The sequence below is a fragment of the Neodiprion fabricii genome, chromosome 7 (genome assembly GCF_021155785.1).
Source record: "Neodiprion fabricii isolate iyNeoFabr1 chromosome 7, iyNeoFabr1.1, whole genome shotgun sequence".
Classification (NCBI taxonomy): domain Eukaryota; kingdom Metazoa; phylum Arthropoda; class Insecta; order Hymenoptera; family Diprionidae; genus Neodiprion; species Neodiprion fabricii.
The window spans coordinates 4,170,668-4,189,783 of record NC_060245.1 but is presented as its reverse complement, the minus strand read 5'-3'; the positions used below and the strand labels follow the sequence as shown (position 1 = coordinate 4,189,783).

The following is a 19,116-nucleotide window of genomic DNA, read 5'->3' as shown; positions in this document are numbered from 1 at the left end:
TTCATCATTTTACGCCTTGGACAAAAAAATCTGAACCCCTTACGATTACATTGAAAGCGCTGGGAATTTTTCAACCGATAAAACTATCCGTTATATGTACACTGAACGAAATTTTTACTTCCTGTTACCGCTCGGTTCTTAACTGTTTTAATTTTTTTACGATAATCGAAAAATGTAGTTCTAGGTAGAAAATGAAAATTAGTGTTCTAGTCTGGTATCCGTTACTATTCTTTCTCATTACGATCACTGTTGCTATATTTTCTTGCAACCGTTGCGAAAATTTAAAAATAAATTGACGTTAAAGCCTTGTTTAAATAAAAAAGTCGAGTAAACCTTAGAAACTGATTTTGCGTTGCAATAACCAAAAAAGGATCGACGATATCGCAAAATGTTTACGCGTACCTCGTTTTTCGTAATTCCAACAATATTCAAACAGTTTTTTTAACGATACCTACTTTTTATTTTTTTACTGAACTTTTCTAGTTACCATAGCAATGACATTTTTCTCAGTGTATATGCTATTCGAAGAAATTTGAGAAGCAACATATTATAGGTATACGATTGCAAAAATTTCCGAGAAGAAAAAACTACACGCCCGAAGTTCACTAATTTTTATCGCAAAACGATCAAAAATTAAATATTTCGATACGATAATTCGCGAAAAACAAAAAAAAAAAACGAAAAATCAACAAACAAACAAACAATTACTGAAATTTCGATATTGCGTAGCGTTACATTGTACACGTATTAAATATTGATAAGCGACTTACAACTTTTGCTGGTTTTTGAAGAGGCTTCGCACCCCTCCACCAAGACAAGTTAGCCGGTGGTCTGGATCCTGTGCTTTTGCACTCGACCTCGTATTTTTTCCCCGCCGACACGGTCTTTCTCTTGTTCATGATCTCAACCGTCAGTGGCTTCACTGAAAAACAAACGGAGTCGTAAGATTAAGCGATGCAGGAACCCGAGTCTTCTTTCAGCCCATAAATACACACACACACGTATATATATATACATATACATTATACATATGTATATATTTTTTTTTGTTTCCTTTTGTTTCCAAATTTTCGAAAGAAGCTTCCCTTTCTCGCGATGCTTGCGCGATCTTGCTTTCGCTCCCGCTTTCTTTCCCCCATCTGCGACATTATTTGTTCTCCGGAGGTAGAAAATTTCTCGCTACCTACTAAGGTAACGGATGAAGGAGGTTCGTTATTCGGTCGCTCAATGTGGCTTGTGCTTTTTCTTATCGGCGCAAAAAACAAAAAAAAAAAAAAGAAAAAGAAAAAAAGGAACGAAGTAAAAAATCGTCAAGGTGAGCCTGGCACCGAATTTTGAAAAACCGTAAAACTAAAAAAAGCAGCTTTAATTGCAGTGTCAAGTTTTTACGTTGTACGAGAGAGCTTCGTTACTTATAATTAGTAACTCTCAGAGCGGTCTGATTAGGGTCCATGATTGTTAGAATTCCAGCTTAGTCGCGTTACTTTTTCTCGATTAAGGTCTGCGAGGTAAATTTGGTTAACCCTTTGAATCACACATTATTCTGCTGTGACAACTTTCACGACAAGATAGTATTTTGTAGTTTTGTCGGGTCACTGATCACGAGTCTGATATTCAGATTAAAAAATTCAAGATGGATGATCAAATGCGGCGGACGAATATTTTCACTGATTGGATTCGTCACACTAAATTTTCAAAATCTAATTTCATATCCGTAATCAGTGACCACAGAAACCATGGAACAGAATTTTTTCTCCGGATTCGATCAAGTTTGAAATTTTTGTCCGCCATATTGGATCCGTCATTTTGAATTTTTGAAATCGCAATTTCAGATTCGCAATCAGCGACCCCGAAAACTTGTAATTTATTTCAAACGTGTATACGTGTAGAGGAGTAACTTTCTTGGAAATGAATTATTCTTTAAATTTTAACGATTTTTTTCAATCAATTTATTTCTAACAATGATAATTTACATTATATCGACTTTTTTAGTTAAACAAGGCTTTAACGTCAATTTATTCTTGCACGAGCGTTAAATTTTTGCAACGGTTGCAAGAAAATCTAGCAGTGATCGTAACGAGAAAGAATAGCAACGGATACCAGACTTTCCGTTAACGGCTAGAAAACTAATTTTCATTTTCTACCTAGAACTGTATTTTTCGATCGTGGTAAAAAATGAAAATAGTTAAGGACTGAGCGATAACCGGACTGAAAATTTCTCTCAATGTACAAAAAAATGGGTATAAAATGCGCGGTAAGAATACTTACAACCACTACGACTCAAAGGGTTAATTATACGGAAGCCTTTAATGCAACATGGGGGAATTTCCATTGAGAAATGGGTTTCAAGAGTGGCATAATCAACCTGTCGGCTGCATCGCTCCCTTTGAAACAGATTTTTTTTACAACTTCGGAACGTACACATATACCGTATAAATAATCGCCGGCTCTTGTAAAGTATGAAAAATTGTTCGCGAAGCGGAGTTTTGATAACACGTAACGAAACGAGATTCACACGATTTCTTTGGCGAACGAGCCGACGTTTTGCTACCGGCAACATGTACGCACAAACCGTCTCACGCTAATTCGCAATCCGTCTTAGCAAGTTCGTGAAATTACTCGCGCTCGTGAACATTTTCTTTGATATTGCAAAAATTATTCTGCAACTCACGCAACTTAAGGGGACGTTCTTCGTCCACTTGATATTTAACCTCTTCAACACGAACGTGATTTAATCATTTGTTTCCAGTTTAAGTTAAAGAGGTCAAATCACCAAAGTAAAAATATCGACAAGGTTAAGTAAGTCTGTAGAATGATTTTAAATTTATTATTATTTTTTTTTTTTTTCTTCTTTCCATAAGTTGATGGGTCTTCATCGAAACGTAATATTTTTGTAATTTTTACAAAAGTTCGTGCGATTAATAATTCGCATAATACATTGAACGTAATGACAAAAAGAATTTCAAATCTGCGATTTTGATTTTTTTTTTATGTCCGTCTTTCGTCGAGTGTTTTTTACATGAATCTTTCGGTATGAGGTACAAAAATTTAGGTATTCCTAGAAACAGGCGATTCTCTGTAATTCCACCGAAATCCACAAGAATATTACTTTTCGGTCTTATTAGCGACCAATAAAACTTTTGTGCAACAATCAGCTATTCAATTTTTGGTTCAATTTTTCCCAAACAAAATGAGGCATGCAAGCAACATGAAAAAAAAAAAATCATCTTTGGGTTTAAACTTAAGGGATCATTTCTTACCCTTTGAATTGCCGAAATGGATCTCAAGAAAAAAATAATTAGCGACTAAAAATACTGTTGTATAATAATCAATTATTCAGTTATTCAATCTCTGGTTCAATTTCCCTGTAAAAAAAAAAAAAAAAATGAATCACCGCACACTCCATTAGTGAAAAATTCAATCGGTTTTTGTGTCAATAAATTTTTCATCGACTTCAGGGGTGTTTCTTACCCCTTGAATGGCCGAATTGTTTCTCAATATAAAAAAAACACTCTTCGGACAGTTTTTGACGCTTGGCAAAAAATTGCCAACGTCCGCTCTTCGCTCAGGTTAGTTGCGGTTGACCGGAAACGGAAATTTCCACGTCTCGCGGACACGCGGCACGTTGCACAAAAGAGCAACGACGTTACGAGCGGCGTACATGGAGCGATTTCGGAGAGCGGCGAAGAGACGCTCGGGGCGCGGTTTGCGTGTTAAAGTACAATAGTTGCATGATTACTGATTACAAACGACCGCGTCAGGCGGTCCTGTAATTGTTTCATTATGTAGCCGAGGTTCAAAAGGTCGGGTTTCGGCTGGTCCTCGGGCCCGTGCAAGCTCTCTGTTGTATATGTTTCGTTTCGCAGCTTGCAATGTTGGATTAGCGACGGTTCGTCGGTCCGAATCGACGGTGGAACAGGACTTGCGTGAATGCCGATAGAATTCACCCCTTTTCACCCTCACCCTCCGATTTCAATGCTTCCGGACAGAGATAGAAACGCTTCGTGTTGCCAGCCAAAGTTTTAACGAACCACGAGCAATTAAGCCCTGCGTTACGCAAATTCGCTACCTGGTACAAGTGTTTTTTTTTTTTTTGGTTTTCTATTTATTTTCAAACCACGAAACATTCGGAGATGAGGACTCTTTTTTTTTCATTTTCGTCTATTTCAGTTGTTGTCAGAACTGGGTAGCAATATTTCAATTTCAGTACAATCTACACTCAGAAAAATTTCATTTTTTACAGTAATTTGAAAAATTCAGTAAAACGGGTATCGTCAAAAAAACTGTTTGAACATTGTTGGTAACCATTTTGCGCTATCGTCGATCATTTTTTGGTAATTGCAACGCAAAATCGGTTTGCGCGGCTTGCGCTACTTTTTTAGTTAAACAAGGCTTTAACGTTGTGGTAAAAAAATAATTAAGAACCGAACGGTAACTGGAACTCAAAATTTCTCTCAGTGTAAATGTGCTGAATGTTGTTTACAACAAACGTATTTCGAATGAGTTGAATTGTTTGTTTTTATTGGTAATTAATCGTCGGAGGGGGAAATTTAACGGTTGTATTTTACGTTTCGACTCAGTGAATGATGATGTATCGTGTAGAGTCGTATTTTAAAAAAGGATTTATACCGAACGTAAGTTCTTGCAGACATAAAACATCAGACTTCTGGGCCACAGGTGTAACTATTATATACATATATTCATGTATCCGGCTTACATCTAATCTGCAGAAGCGAAAGAAACTTGAGAGTAACAAATACGGGATTACTTCTTATCCTGGAAATTTGTTCGGGCCATTTATCGTCTTTTCATAACGACGCTATCAATTTAAAAACGCTTCTTTCACACGGTTTGAACGAAAATAGAAGCAAGTATAAATTATGTATTATTGAATTTTTTATTTTCAATCAAAGATCTAGCGATGGAACGAAATTTTGATTTCACGAGATTACGGAGAGCTTTCACGGATTTCAACATTACTACGCACAGCTGTAACTAATTTCCGAGGGTCCGTATCTTCGTTCCATTCAAAATCCAGCATCCTGACGCGATTTTAATTCACGTAGAACAGCTGGTTTTGAAATAACATTACTGGGGCAAAAATTATTTCTTGATTATAATACACTGGCCGAGCAGACTTGCACCGTTCCCAACATCCGCGAACCCTTTATAAAAGCAGCGAAAGCTACCCGCGAGGAATGACGAAGAGGGTGATATTTCGGCGGCGGTAAAACGAAGGAGAGCTGTTGTGGTCCGCTGTCGGAGAAACGGAAGAAAGTTTATTTAATTAAAACTGTACAAGGGTTTTCGCAAACACTTTGGAATAAGTGGCACAGTTGCCCGGAGCTTGCGGTTCAATTGTCCCTCCTGCGCAGTCCGGAAGCTCTGCTTTGTTTCCCTTATTTCAAGTTCAGCAGTCGTTTGTGTTTCTCATTTCGAGGGTCGGACAATGTTACTTGGAGTGACCGTCAGCGAAGGGAACGGTAACACATGCAGGGGCGGGGTTGAAGCTTCGAATTTGACAAAATTCCCAAATTCTGTAATGGGAAGGCGCCGTCTCTCCAATTTCCGTCTTCCGCTTTACTTTATTACGATTATTTAATTATTTGGTTCGTTTCGAGAAGTCTGATCAATTTATCTTGAGATAAATTGGTGATTTTTTTAAGATGTTTCCTTTCAAGTTTTGTGAATTTCGAAATCTTTAGCCGGTGGTTAAATCCTGGTCTTTGGTTCTCTGGAAGACTTTTCCTTTCGGATAAACCAAAGTTGCCGGAATCTCTCTGTTGAACTTTCACAACGGAGGTGGAACGGCTTAAATCGAACAATTAATTCAAATAAACTATTCCAGTGCACTCGATGATACCAGCGATACGAATTTCGGGAATAATTTTATTTACTATTCGCAAAACGTCTCCGTTTCCTTTATAATAACCTCCTTTTTCCAACGATCCCGTGAAAAGAGCGCTGTTTGTCAAACTTGAACTTATTTTCTATCGATCAAACATTTACAAATCACTCGGAATTAACTCGGGAACTAATTTGCAAACTGTAAACCAATGACCAAGCCTTGCCAGGGCAACTTGAAGTGAAGAAATCAAGCTTTGGAGCAACAACAAAGTTTTAAATGTTCGAAAAGCTGACGGCTCAAAGTAAATTGAAATAAACTCATACGTCGTAGTTTACTCAACGAGTGAGTGTAAAAAAAGAGAAAAACCGAAAATCAGAATTTCCAGGATTCCAAACGTAAAAACATCGAAAATCCAAAACAAAGAATGATCAAAGTGACGAAATTTCACCGAGCCAGAAATTCGCAGAACTGAAAATGTTCGATCCTTTGGAATCTCGATGTTTCAGATATTCAACTTTTCACATTCTCGCATTTTCGGCACTTTGTCTCGTCGGATTTCCACCGTTCCGGCATTTTGTCATTCCGGAACTTTGAACATCGTCGCGTTTGGGACGATTCAAAACTTACAAGTTTCCTCAAAGTTAGATTTCTATCCTTCAAGCTTCGCCACCAAAAATTTCCCGAATTCAGCGCTTTCGGAACTTTTCAAATTCGGAATTTCAACTCCACCCTCACACGTATACCACACCTTTCGCTCTTTCATTATGAAGACTGTGCCAAGAACCGCGTTTCAAGAATTCAGACGAACGAAACAAACCCAACTAACAATGTCCGCTGTCCATTAGGTACTCGGCAAGAAACATCCGATCCCGACGTTATACGAGCATCCTACGGTTTTAAAGCCGTTGGTTACTTCGTTACTTCTCTGACGGCAACGGCAAGTCCATAAAAGACCGCTAGATTCACTTGCAGTCGTTACCTGACCGAGTTTGCCAAGGTTTCGCAATTTTAACAGCTGCTCTTATCGCTCGAAATGCTCTTCTCTCCAATTCGTCAAATGTGACAACTTTTCTAACCGAAACTTCACCCGTCCCGATTACATCCGAGGTTGGTTATGCTTTACAAGCGCGATTTTCATAACAGTAAATGGAATTGTTACACTGAGAGAAATTTCTTGTTCCGATTACCGTTCAGTCCTTAACTATTTTCATTTTTATAGTTGCTACCGGAACTCGGCGACGGCAGCTTATAACTATCGTTATTTTTACAATTAAAAAAATATCATAATGTCGTTCAATTTCACCCCAATGCGTATATGAAATTTTTGTATCAATAAATTGAAATATCTCTTTATGAAAAATCCTTGAAGATGAGAATGGAATCGAGAAAACTACTTCACGCTTCACCTTTTCATCCGATTCAAAAACGATGTAGATATCACGTATCAATCTCGATATTCATTTGCAGCCGGGATGCTGGAATTGTAGCAAACGAATGGACCGGAATTTGCGTATGAATTTTAATGGAACCGAGAACCGTGCGACCAGAGAATCACGTTTTCCATTCGATTTGCTCATTTAAATTCAGCAGTTACAAGGATAGGGCTGTTTAAACAAATCCAAAACTGATACGACCGATGTGTGTTTAATACTTTAAGCAAGAAATCTGCACACGTTGGGATTGTATTTCGAAACTGAGTTTCGCTGCAGCGATTAGCCGCAGAGTCGTTGTACGTACGATGTTTGGATAAGATATGAAATTGATAACGAAGAAGCGTTTCTTCTTGACCTCGACAATGAGATAAAATAATAAATAATGAAAAGGAAGCGAATTAAACAAAGTTAAACGATAAATAAGCAAAAATAAAGTGAGAATTTCCTTCAAACGTAATTATATGCATATAATTAATCCAATTTATATTGTAATTAAACCTTACAACTCGTATATTTTAATTCAATATTATACTCGATGTAATTGTATCTAGAGTGTAACGAAGTTTGCTCATCAATTCTCGAGCTGACACGAATTTAGAAGCGAAACGGGATTCGACCACGTTAAACACTGCAGAGAAATAAATGAGGTGAGTACATCGATCTCAATTGACGTAAATTTGATTTCATCGTGGAAAAAAATCCTCTGATCATCCTTTAATTCATTCCCATCCTTTGCTGCGGATGAATACACCCTGATGAATTTCTTATTAGATTATGAAAATGTTTCAATGGCTCGTAGTTTGTTCGTAATTTTAACAACTTCTTCTTGTTTTTGTTCGAAGTATGTTAAGTTGTAGAGGTTTAATAAAAAAAATAAAATAAAAAATTAAAACACTTGGAGCAATTTGAGTTTGAGGGATTTGTTATTCATAGTTTCAAGAACATTTTATAATTTTTTCGTCAAAATTAATAACAAAATTGAGGCATATAGACAAGAATAAAATGAATCGAGCCTAGTTGAGAGTAGAGTGAACCTCGTAAACTGATTTTGCGTTGCAACAACCAAAAAAGGATCGACGATAGCGCAAAATGTTTTTCCTAATTCCAACAATATTCAAAAAGTTTTTTAAACGATACTTGTTTCATTGAATTTTTCTAGTTACTGTAGCAATTGAAATTCTTCTCAGTTTTTAACCCCATCAACGAGCAGAAAAAGCCTTCCGTTCGTCCAGGAAAAATTGTTTTCCCCAAAAACGAACTGTCTTTATATTTGCCCATAAAGGCGGGGCGTCGACGTTGATGAAATTAATTTTCCAAATCCATCACTCTACCAGGAAATGTATACACGTATAATACGGTCCGCGGGATTTATCGAGGTAGAACCTGCTGCGCGGTTCGATATCAGTAACGAGCTTGTACTTCTCCCTAATTAGACCACCCGAGCAAATATAACGAAGGAGATTACCCGCCGCTGCAGGCGCTGTTTGTTTTCCTTAGCACTGTGTCAGGGTTCATTATAGATGTGCTTTGAATTTAAACGACACCGGAATCGTTCGTCCGTCGATCATCCTTTGCATCCGAGTAGGTTCGTTACTCGTACTTTGACTCTTTAAGCCTGAGTACAAAACCAAAGCTCTTCATCCACGGAGCTACGGAACGTTTTAAATATCGTATGAAAAATTCTGAAACGATATTTTATATACCGGGAGAATCTCTCGAAACTTGAAAATCAACCGCGCATGCGCCAAATAATTGAATTTCATTGGTCGGCGAAATCTTACCGCAGCGATATTCTTGTCCGCGATTCAGGCCGGCCAACGTACGAAAAATGTACACGTTTGAATTTTCAATGAGCATAAGCATTGAATTCCGACCGTTCTTTGAAGAATCAACTCTCCGATCCGACAACAAACGCTTCCCAAACCCTTCCGAGTCGCTACCTCGATTATTTGAGATTCTAACCTCGAAATTTCGTATCGACTACATCGCCGGCAGAAACAGTTTGACAGCTGAAAACTCGGGATGGCCAGCCTGCGCGAAGAGCCGATAAAACTCGCGCATGCGCGGTTAATTTTCAAGTTTCGAGAGATTGTTCCGGCATATGACGATACATGGTATCGGTTGCTTTTATGCAGCGTATTATATGTATAGTCACGCAATTTTCCAACCGAGACTGTCGATATTGCCGAGAAAATTGTGTACGATCCGCCGCACGTTTCACTTGTGTTGACAAAAGGCAGATCCATACGTTGGTTCGAGGAGCGCCAAGTTGAATCCTGAGATAGTGGAAGGAACTTCCGTTTGTTAGGGAGAATACAGTTTCATCTCGGTAAGATTCCTTTGTTTGTATTTCCGTTAAATGTATACCTATACCATACTTTATTGTACTATAGTATACTCGTTCCCCCATTAAGGAGTCTCTCCGAAAGTGGCACAGTTGACGCTTCTTAACAAAATCTGCATAACTGTATAATATATGTATACCTGGAGTATAATAATATCTTGGGAGACATTTTCAAGGAGAGGAAATGCTTCGTGCTTCTACCGATGCATTGACCGACGTAAAACTGGGACACATGCCTTGTATTTTACGCGGAAATTCACGGATGATGGAGAAAATTTCTCGAGAGCATCGGACAGACGCCTGACTGTAACGGATTATGAGACACGTTGTACGAGAGATAGATAGATAGATAGATAGATATGAATTATTGTATTCATATCGATGTTGGGCAAGTATATGTAAGGACAGAAAATTAATACAGGATAGGCAGCAAGAAGAACAAAAAGAGAAAAAGCTAGAAAGCAGACAGAAAAGATAACTTGAAACAGGTAAGATCAGTGAATAAAAGTTAAGAGAAGAAATTAAAGTAGATCACAGTGGAGAGTACATTGAGGGGAGAGAGAGAGAGAGAGAGATTTGGCAGTTTAAACCACAAAAACATAGTATTTTTTAACCGATCCAATTGGAGCAGTTTTCTCACAACGAGAAATGAAAATGCAATTTTTACAATTGAAATCAAAATAAAACCATAAGAAGAAAACGCCAAGTCATCCCTTGACATGCCTTACTTTGCCTTACCCAATTTTTCGAGTTACTGTAACAAACGAAATTTTTCCCAATGTATAACATATTACAAAAGAAATCAGTCTCTTATTGTTTAAGCGCAGCTTTGTTTAAAACATATTTTCGAAAAATCTATCTTCAACTCGAAGCAGTCGTCATTTCGTTTTCGCCTGACTATTTCCTGACGACGACAAGTCATTTCACGATCGTACGGTTGGCACCCTGTGTTCAACCATAGTCACAACCAATAAGCTCGACTTTCTGCCGGAGGTAAGTCAAACATGATTCGACCACGTGTTACACGCGATCCAAACTCTCGTCCTTTGGAAGACCTCGGAAACTTTGGCAATGTTCAAGTGTCACGTTATACGTCGCACGGTCTTTAACGAGCACCGAAACAACTCTTCACATCCGGCTACGATCCTGGATCTGCGGACCAGACTTATTTGCGAAGAAAATCGAGGGAACGCGAATCCGAGGATGGATGTGCTGGTGGCGTGTCGTCTTGGAAAGCAACGTCTAGCTACGCGTAATTAACGAGACTTCTCTCTCTCTCTCTCTCTCTCTCTCTCTCTCTCTCTCACAAGCACGAGTGCTCGTACGTACGTCAGCTAGTATTTACTGGTATCGGGATTTCGGTGAAGCTGCGCGCGATGCCGCTACACGATCCTCGTAAGTGAGATTTAGTGCGTAAGATTACCCCTGATCCTTTGAGGCTTTCGAAGGCTCGTCTGACGTCACGTTGAGACCCGTCGTTCAGCTTGATGGTCTCTTGATTCCACCCACCCCCTCCCCCCTCCCCTCCTCCCGTAATCCCCATACTTCGATTTTAATGCCTGTCTGGGATCCGATCGTGATAATTATATGCCGTTTCCGGAGACTCGTGAAAACCGTAAATTTTTACCACCCTTCGAGGCTTCTTAACACAGGACACCATTCCTTGTCTATGGAAATTACGCCAATCTTACACAGTACAAAAAGCATCGTGCTGAAAATTACGATTTTTTTCATCCGTACGGAGATTTTACGTTAAGATCTGCGGAAAAATTAGAAACCGCTCAAGTCCGAACCGCGAACTGAGAAGTCGACTTCAAGTCGTGAACAAATTAATTGTGCGAAACTAACTATTCTATCTGGTAACTTCAAAACGTGATACCCGAGGTTGATACAAAGAGTAATTTCACGATGTTATTTCGCCAGCTGAACGCTTGCCAGAATTTATCGCTGATATACGGTACCGCTGGTTCGTCCATAAAATAGTAATAAGAGAGATAAAAAAAAAAAAGGAAAAAGAAAAAGAACACGAATCGAAAATAAAGTAGTGTACAGGGTAAATGTTTACCTCTGCCGAGGCATCTCCAGCTACCAAAGTGGACTTCAAACGTCCTCCTCTAAGAGGGATGTCGTTATAGGCACCTGTGCTCAACTTGTTTCGGGTTTCTAAGTACCGACCCACAGGTTCATTTGTTGGAAATATGCACGGCGTGGGATTAGCCATTACTCACGTGGTAAACGGGGAGTTTTACTCGTCTGTAAAATTTTCAAATTTATTCATGGATCGACGAAATTCAAGTGTTTTACTCCGTAAGACACGAATATATGACCATAATTCGAATTTCGTTGTGTTTTTCGACCACATGTTTATTAATCTTTTCATTTCCAATCTCGCACAATTTAGAAATCGATTTTTTGACCGATCAACGAACGATTCAAATTCAACGTATTTCGTCGTAATTTTTTAACATGATAAAATCCCGGCCCAAAGTTTCAAACAATCAACTTTAACCGGCTTCAGAAACGTCTGACAATTTTTATCAGCCGCCATATTTGCTGGAAAACGTTTCCCAAGTTCCGAAATTAACGATGCTTGGAAAATATGTTCAATTATATCTCTGAATACAATCTTCGATTTATCTCACTTTGTTTATTATCAAGCGTCGCGAATTATTGATGAATTATTGCCAATTCGCACAATCGTACAAAAAGCTGATTAACAAACCGCAAATATGTTTATCATTATTTATAGATACATGTAACGTAAAATATGTGGATAGAATGTTTCCCCGTAAACTCTTGCTGTATCTTTATTTGTTGTTTTTTCTCCACCGTCAGATAGGTTTCGTTTATTTCTTTACTCTCCGGTCGTCTGAGAAAAAAAAAACCAGTCAAAACGTAAAAAAAAAAAATAAAAATAACTTGGGAAAAGTTTTAGCCAGCTACCAGATGGCGAACTCCGCGAGCCCTTCGCATTCGTGGGCACGAGGAAGAAGAAAGAACATGATTTCATTTAAACTTATTTACTCCGAGTGTTTCGAATTAATTTGCCGAACGAAAGAAACTTTTTTATACATACATATACATATACATACATATACACGTATACTATAAATTCAGGATCGTTTCGTCTATAAATTTCATCTCGTCTGCTCTTTGACAACTTGCAAAATTCTACACATTATTTCACTGTAGATTACTGGAGCATAAGATACTTGTTACTATTTTTTATGAAACTTGCTTATCTATGAAATTTTTTAACGATTTAATAATTATAAAATCGTCTCTCAAATTTTTGTCATCTTAGCTTTCGTCGTTCGTATTTTCTCTGCTTTATTTCTGTTGCACGTATATTACTAGTCGAGTATATGAATTGTTTCGACAGCGTGATAAAAATATCTCGAGGTTTTTCCAACGGTCTTTTCCTTATCTCCTAACCTTTGATACAAACTCCATGCATTATTAATAAACGTTCGTCGAAGAGAGTGGTTGAGAATTTCGTATTTCCTAAAAAATATATTCGCGTTAAATATTTGGCCAACCCGCTGACCGTGAAAATTTTACTAACTAACGCCTCGCCGAGTTTCAAAGTCAAATTATCAATTACTGACGCAGAACTAAATGGGGTTCCCGGGTTATAGGAAATATTTCACTCCCGGAATATTCTATATACCGCTATTAGAGATATTATTATCATTATTTCCAATCTAATTAACCCTCGAACTCGGCGTTTCTCTACCAAATTGGAAAACCTCGTTTGGTCGTCGTTTACCTACCGGAACAGAAAAAGAAGATGAAAAAAAAACAGAAAACAAAAAAAAAAAAAAAGTAAGAAGAAAAGAAATGAATCTGCCAGACGTGAACATGTATATATATTTTTTTCCACGAAGAAGCCAAGTCAAGTACAGTTTAAGTGATTGAATTGATCAAATATTTTAAACTATCGGAAAAGATTTTATTATGAGAGCGGCGAGAAAGCGAAAAAAAAAAAAAAAAAAAAAAAAACAAGAATGAAATACAGGTATAAACGAATATTAGTTGAAACGATTATAGAACGATTTCAATCTAAAGGTCGGAAATAAAAATTTCTCGCAGTGTTGACGTAATAGTTAATAATTGAATTTATTTATATTTTTCTCCACCGGCGTTTCTCGGATATCTTCTTTATCGACGGTGTGGCGAACCTTAAGGGTTGTTGACCTCCGGTCTTCGAGTAAAGACCTCCTACCTCCTGTCCTCGGAATTTTCTGCAGCAATCCGAGGACAAGAGTGCTCTTTGGAACTTTGTTACGGTTTGGATCAACGGGATTAAAGGACTTCGGAGTGCCTTTTCCTCTTTATCGAGACACTCGATGAAGCGTCCGAGTTTCTCAGAGACAAACGAGGACCGGAACAAAGAAGAACGGTGCGCGAAGTGCTTCGAGGATATCGAGAGAAAATTGAAAAATTATAGATGAAAAGAATAATTATAATTCGCACGATTGCGAAAGGTCGATAAATTTTTGTGTTCGTATTCGTTGAATGAAAAATATTTAATTTGGCAATCTTCTATCGTCCAATGCACGCTTTTCGACACAACCAAAAAAGTCAATGACGGAAGTGAAAATTCTCCCAGAGTAGGCGAGCAGCTTCCGGAATTTATCATCCGCCCAGGATGTTGATATTTATTAATGTTAAAAGTGCACAAAATTTTCTCAGGGTGGATAAAGAAGCAAATAAATATATTTTTAATACTTTCGGGATCCGCACGATTCAATAAAGTTGAAACACTTTTTTACTCATCCTCAGAATTTCTTTCGTTGAACGAAACTTGTTTGAGAATAATTTTTTGGCGAGTTGGAAAATCGAGTCATTTCAATCAACATTTTTGTTAATTGTCAAAATAATTTATAAAAAGTTTCTCTATTCGAATGCAAGAAAGTCGGCGTTATTTTGAAGAATGATAAAATTTGAATAAGTATGGGAAAAACTTAAAGATACAGAATCTCAAAGTTTCAAGGTTGAGAATTTGGGGAAATCGGTGCTCAGAAATCCATTTTAGAGGGTTAAATACCTTTGTTCTAAAATGATTCGCTTCGCAATTTTGAAACGAAATGATTGCAGGTTCAATTACTTCCAGGCGTGTAGGATCGAACAAATTTAATTCACCGACCCAATTCGCCATATTCCAGGTATTCGATTCCTTTTTCAAAATTCGTCACGTATCCGTATTATTTTCGTTCAACAGATAAATAAATCACTGTCGGTTAAATTACCCAATTTCGCGTGTGAAACAAAAAATTTGACGAATGGTTACCATCCGGAACGGAATGAAGAGCCCTCGCATTGTAAATCAGCAATATGTCACGTCTATAAAAGCAGGAGGGGTTCGCACTTGTAGATTACAAACACACGTAACTCATACATGTATAATATGCGTATTCCAAGCGGTATTTTCTGGATTTAATAAAGGCGGAAGTCATATTTCGAATCACTCCGCATTTCCATTCAGCGGTCAAAATTGATGGTTGAAATAAATCACCCAAAAATCAGAGACGAGTTATCAAAAACGAAAGTCCTCTCATCGAACACAATAATAATCGTAAAAAAAAAAAGAAAAATCACTGCAGCTAAATACATCATCAATTAACAAACTTTTAACTTGTGTAATAATTTTGAGCAAATGTTTGATTCATCTGTTTCGTTTTCATTTTTCCACACAGAAAATCTACACCCCGTGTGGTTTTCGATTGTTTTTTAATTTGCAACCAGGAGCAGCCGAAGATTAAGCAGAGAAATATAGTGTGAATAAAGTTTGATAAAGTGGTTGGAACTCGGACGGCGTGTGCGGTTGTGCAGGTCCATTACGAAACTCGTAAACTTTCCTGTTACATCGGAGCTGGCCGTCTGTCTATTTCAAGTTCCCGAAGGTTAATAACCATCAAGAAACAACTATCCCCAAGAACAATATCTCAGTTTCATACTTAACAGATAGTTTTCTCATGCCGTATATCAGAACTGAAAATGTTCATTCGTAAAATCAGTGTAGAATTGTTTCGTTAATAATATTGAACAAACAACTGTTCGATAATTTTCAAATCGCATCGCAACTAATTAAAAATTTCACCCAAGTCGACTTAGGTTACAATTAGAATCGTTCAACATCGATTGGTGTTAATTAATGTTTACGATTAAAATCGACATTTCTGAAACGTTTTTTTTCAAAAATATCTAAACACCGCGGCACTGCATGATTTTTTTTTTTTTTTTTTGCACGATTCAGTCGAAACGTCTTAGCAATATACGACAGTTTATCGTATTCGCAAGGATTTCGTCATAATCATGACTTTTGATTGCGTCGGCGTGATCAAACATTCGATTAAAATACGTTCAATATTTAATTGAATAATATAAATCGTTAAATTTTCGAAAATAATTTTTGATCATTTCAATTTATTTTTATCGTTTCAATTCGACTGATCGGTTATTTTTTAAACCTGGATAATAAGCGAATAGCTATCAATTGCTAAGGAAAAAACAGACGGCAAGAATAAGAAAGAAAGAAGAAAAAAAATAAATAAAGTGAAATAAAAAAAAAACGTTACCGCACAAAAAGTGTGCAAATATTTGTACGAAAATTTAATACCTTCGCCGTATATTTCATACGACAAGGTTGGTGGAAATTTTAGAAGCTGGGTAAATTTCCGCAGAGTTGTTTTTCCCATTGTGAATGAGATGGAAGAGAGAAAGGTGAAGAATGATCGATTAACTCGGACGGAAGAGAGAGAGAGAGAGAGAGAGAGAGTGTGTGTGGAGAAATGCAGGTTGCACCTGCTGCTTTCAAGAGTTTTGCAGATAAAAATTTATTAACACGCTCGACAACAAGCCGCAGTGAATTTTGCACACGATTTTTAATTTTCTCTCAAAACATTACCGCTGTACGTATATACCTGTATACACAGATTGTTTAGTTGTTTTTTCAGCAGGTTAATAGCTTCACCTCGTCGTCGTTTCGTTGCGAGGCTCAATAGCCGGCTAAAAATGTACCAATTTAATACCGAAGCGTGGATTCCCTCTCGAGGTGCAAAGCAATGGGTTCAACGCGACTGCAGTTCGGTATTTTTCTTTCTTTTTCCTTTTGTTTTTTACGTTGCAAACAAATTTTCGCGCCATCCATTCGCCCGGTTTTGCTCTCGTATATTGAAAATTATTTCATTATTTTGACACTCGGCGAGGATCGTTCGTTGAAATCCGGCACCGTTGAAGTTATCTCGAAATTCATTTCATAGAGGGAGAGAATTTCGTTCACTGGTAATACATGGTTCGCGTACGCGTGGAAAACTGTTACAATTGGTTTGTTTTGCGGGGTGAAGGATGAAGAAATAAAACAAAAAAAAAAAAAAACCGGTAAGAAGGAAAGAAAAACTACGAAAGTAAAAACCTCGAAACAGATACGTAAGTAAAACGTGTTTGAATATTGTTGGAATTACGAAAAACGGTTGCAAGAAAATATAGCAACAGTGATCGTAATGGGAAAGAATAGTAACGGATACCAGAGTTTCCGGTGACAGCTAGAAAACTAATTTTCATTCTGTACCTGGAACTATATTTCTCGATTGTGGTAAAAAATGAAAACAGTCAAGGACCGAGCGGTAACCGGAACTAAAAATTTCTCTCATCGTGGAGTTACCCCTTAAATTCGAGAAATTTTCACCTTGAAATCCGATATAATTTCCGAGTATCATCAAGACGTCGTATAATACGTAAAGAGGGAGTTGACAGTGACGTGGGATTCACGACGTAGTTTCGCGATACAACGGGATTTCAGGTAACCTCGACTAATTACTTGATCTTCTATTCGGAACGAGTGCCGGAGCAATTAATAGTTCCAAGTTTTAATTAAGACTTCGTTACGCCATGCACCCCTCCGACTCGAGATTCTAGAAAGTTGTACAGCGAGTCGGTTTTCCTTCACCCTCGAGGGTGAACGACGCGTCACGCGTCGTTGAAGCCATACAAAACTAATTTTTACGCAAACACCGATACTCGATAAAAACCTTCGAATATCCTCACACGTCATTAATTATTAATTAATATGACGTGTAATGAAATTTTAACGGATCCGATGATACGCGGAGCCGATATTTTTTCACCAAAATTTCAAACAGCCCCGTGTAACGATACCATCCTCCGGCGGAGAGCGTTGAAATTTAACGGAGAGAAGTTGCTTCTAATCCCATTTCACGGGACAGAAGAGCCGAATTTGCGGAGCTTTGTTCGGTCCTTCGATTCGATAATTTTCCCAAATTTCGCCGATAATGAGTCACGGCGTTCACGGAATTACAGAGAATCGTCCGAACTGTTCTGGACTACCAACGATATCGAATTAAACCCCCCCCTCCTCCATCGCCCCCTCCTGAGTACGTATAAACGTTAACTAATATAATGGAATTCTATGATCTATGGGTATAAAGTAGCTTTCTCTCCTTCCGCCGATTGTCTACCAGGAGGAATTAGTCCCTCGGCCCTTTACCTCGGAACGCGCAATTGATTTGGATGGGGGTTCAATCATGTCAATCTAGGCTTTCATTAACCCTCTTCTCTGTATCGGCTATACCATCGATGTACAGTCTATCCTCAAACTGACAGCGACGTTGAAATTTAATACATGCAAAGTTCCGAAACCAAATCAGTTCGATCGACCACCATTATACACGACGTGTCCAGTTTTGATGAGGAAAATGATCCAATTGGATGTCGAAAATATGACCATGGATGACGTTACGTAATTTCATTTTTCATATTTTCCATCATCCGGGCCTTCTGATCGGTTGGCAAAGTTTAATCAACCAGTCAGAATGTTTGTAGGGTGGAAAATGTGAAATCACATAATTGAACCCCTGAGAATAGTTGGCCGTTAACAGTGAGCACAGAAAAGCTTCTCATTATGCGTCTATATCGTACAATCACTAAAAGTACAGATCACGAAATTGGTACGACTGGGGAAATTTAAATCCGGAGTAAAAGAAGAACCGAGAAATGTGATTCGACTATTCTTTGTACCCAATGGTAGGTTAAATTCATTGAAGGATGGTCAATTCGTGGTACTAAGAGTAGTAAAACTACTAGATAAGGAAAAAGGCAGCAGCATGAAAACTTGGGATATGAAAAATATCGTATCCGATTAATCAAGACATTTTTTCTGTAACCGAAGGAAAGACGACTTCGAGCATAACCTCTACACCGTGGATATTCATGGTGAGACCTTCACGAACAGGAGTTGAAATTGCATGAAACGGTCTTTAATCGTATTTTCATGCCGTACACATCCGTTCGCAGAATTTCCTTCCAACGTTATTTTTCTTCCTCCAAGTTAATGCCAAGAATTTCAATTCCGTGCACTTATACACGTACTGGTTAACCATGAGACGTACGGAACGAAGAGATTATTGCGAGAGTCCGTTAACCTCGCGTGGTAAGGTTCACTCAATACTTCTGTTACCCTCCAGACCTGC

The 19,116-nt window shown here is 38.0% G+C and overlaps 1 protein-coding gene across 5 annotated transcripts in view; it reads right to left on the bottom strand.

Annotated features, from left to right (window-relative positions):
* LOC124186163 (hemicentin-2-like) overlaps positions 1–19,116 on the bottom strand; it is a 160,167-nt gene that overhangs the window by 50,417 nt on the left and 90,634 nt on the right. For all 5 annotated transcript variants that reach the window (XM_046577611.1, XM_046577612.1, XM_046577613.1 and 2 more), the window contains one exon: positions 771–922. In XM_046577611.1, coding sequence (XP_046433567.1) covers positions 771–922 — 152 coding nt within the window. The remainder of the gene's footprint in view (positions 1–770; positions 923–19,116) is intronic.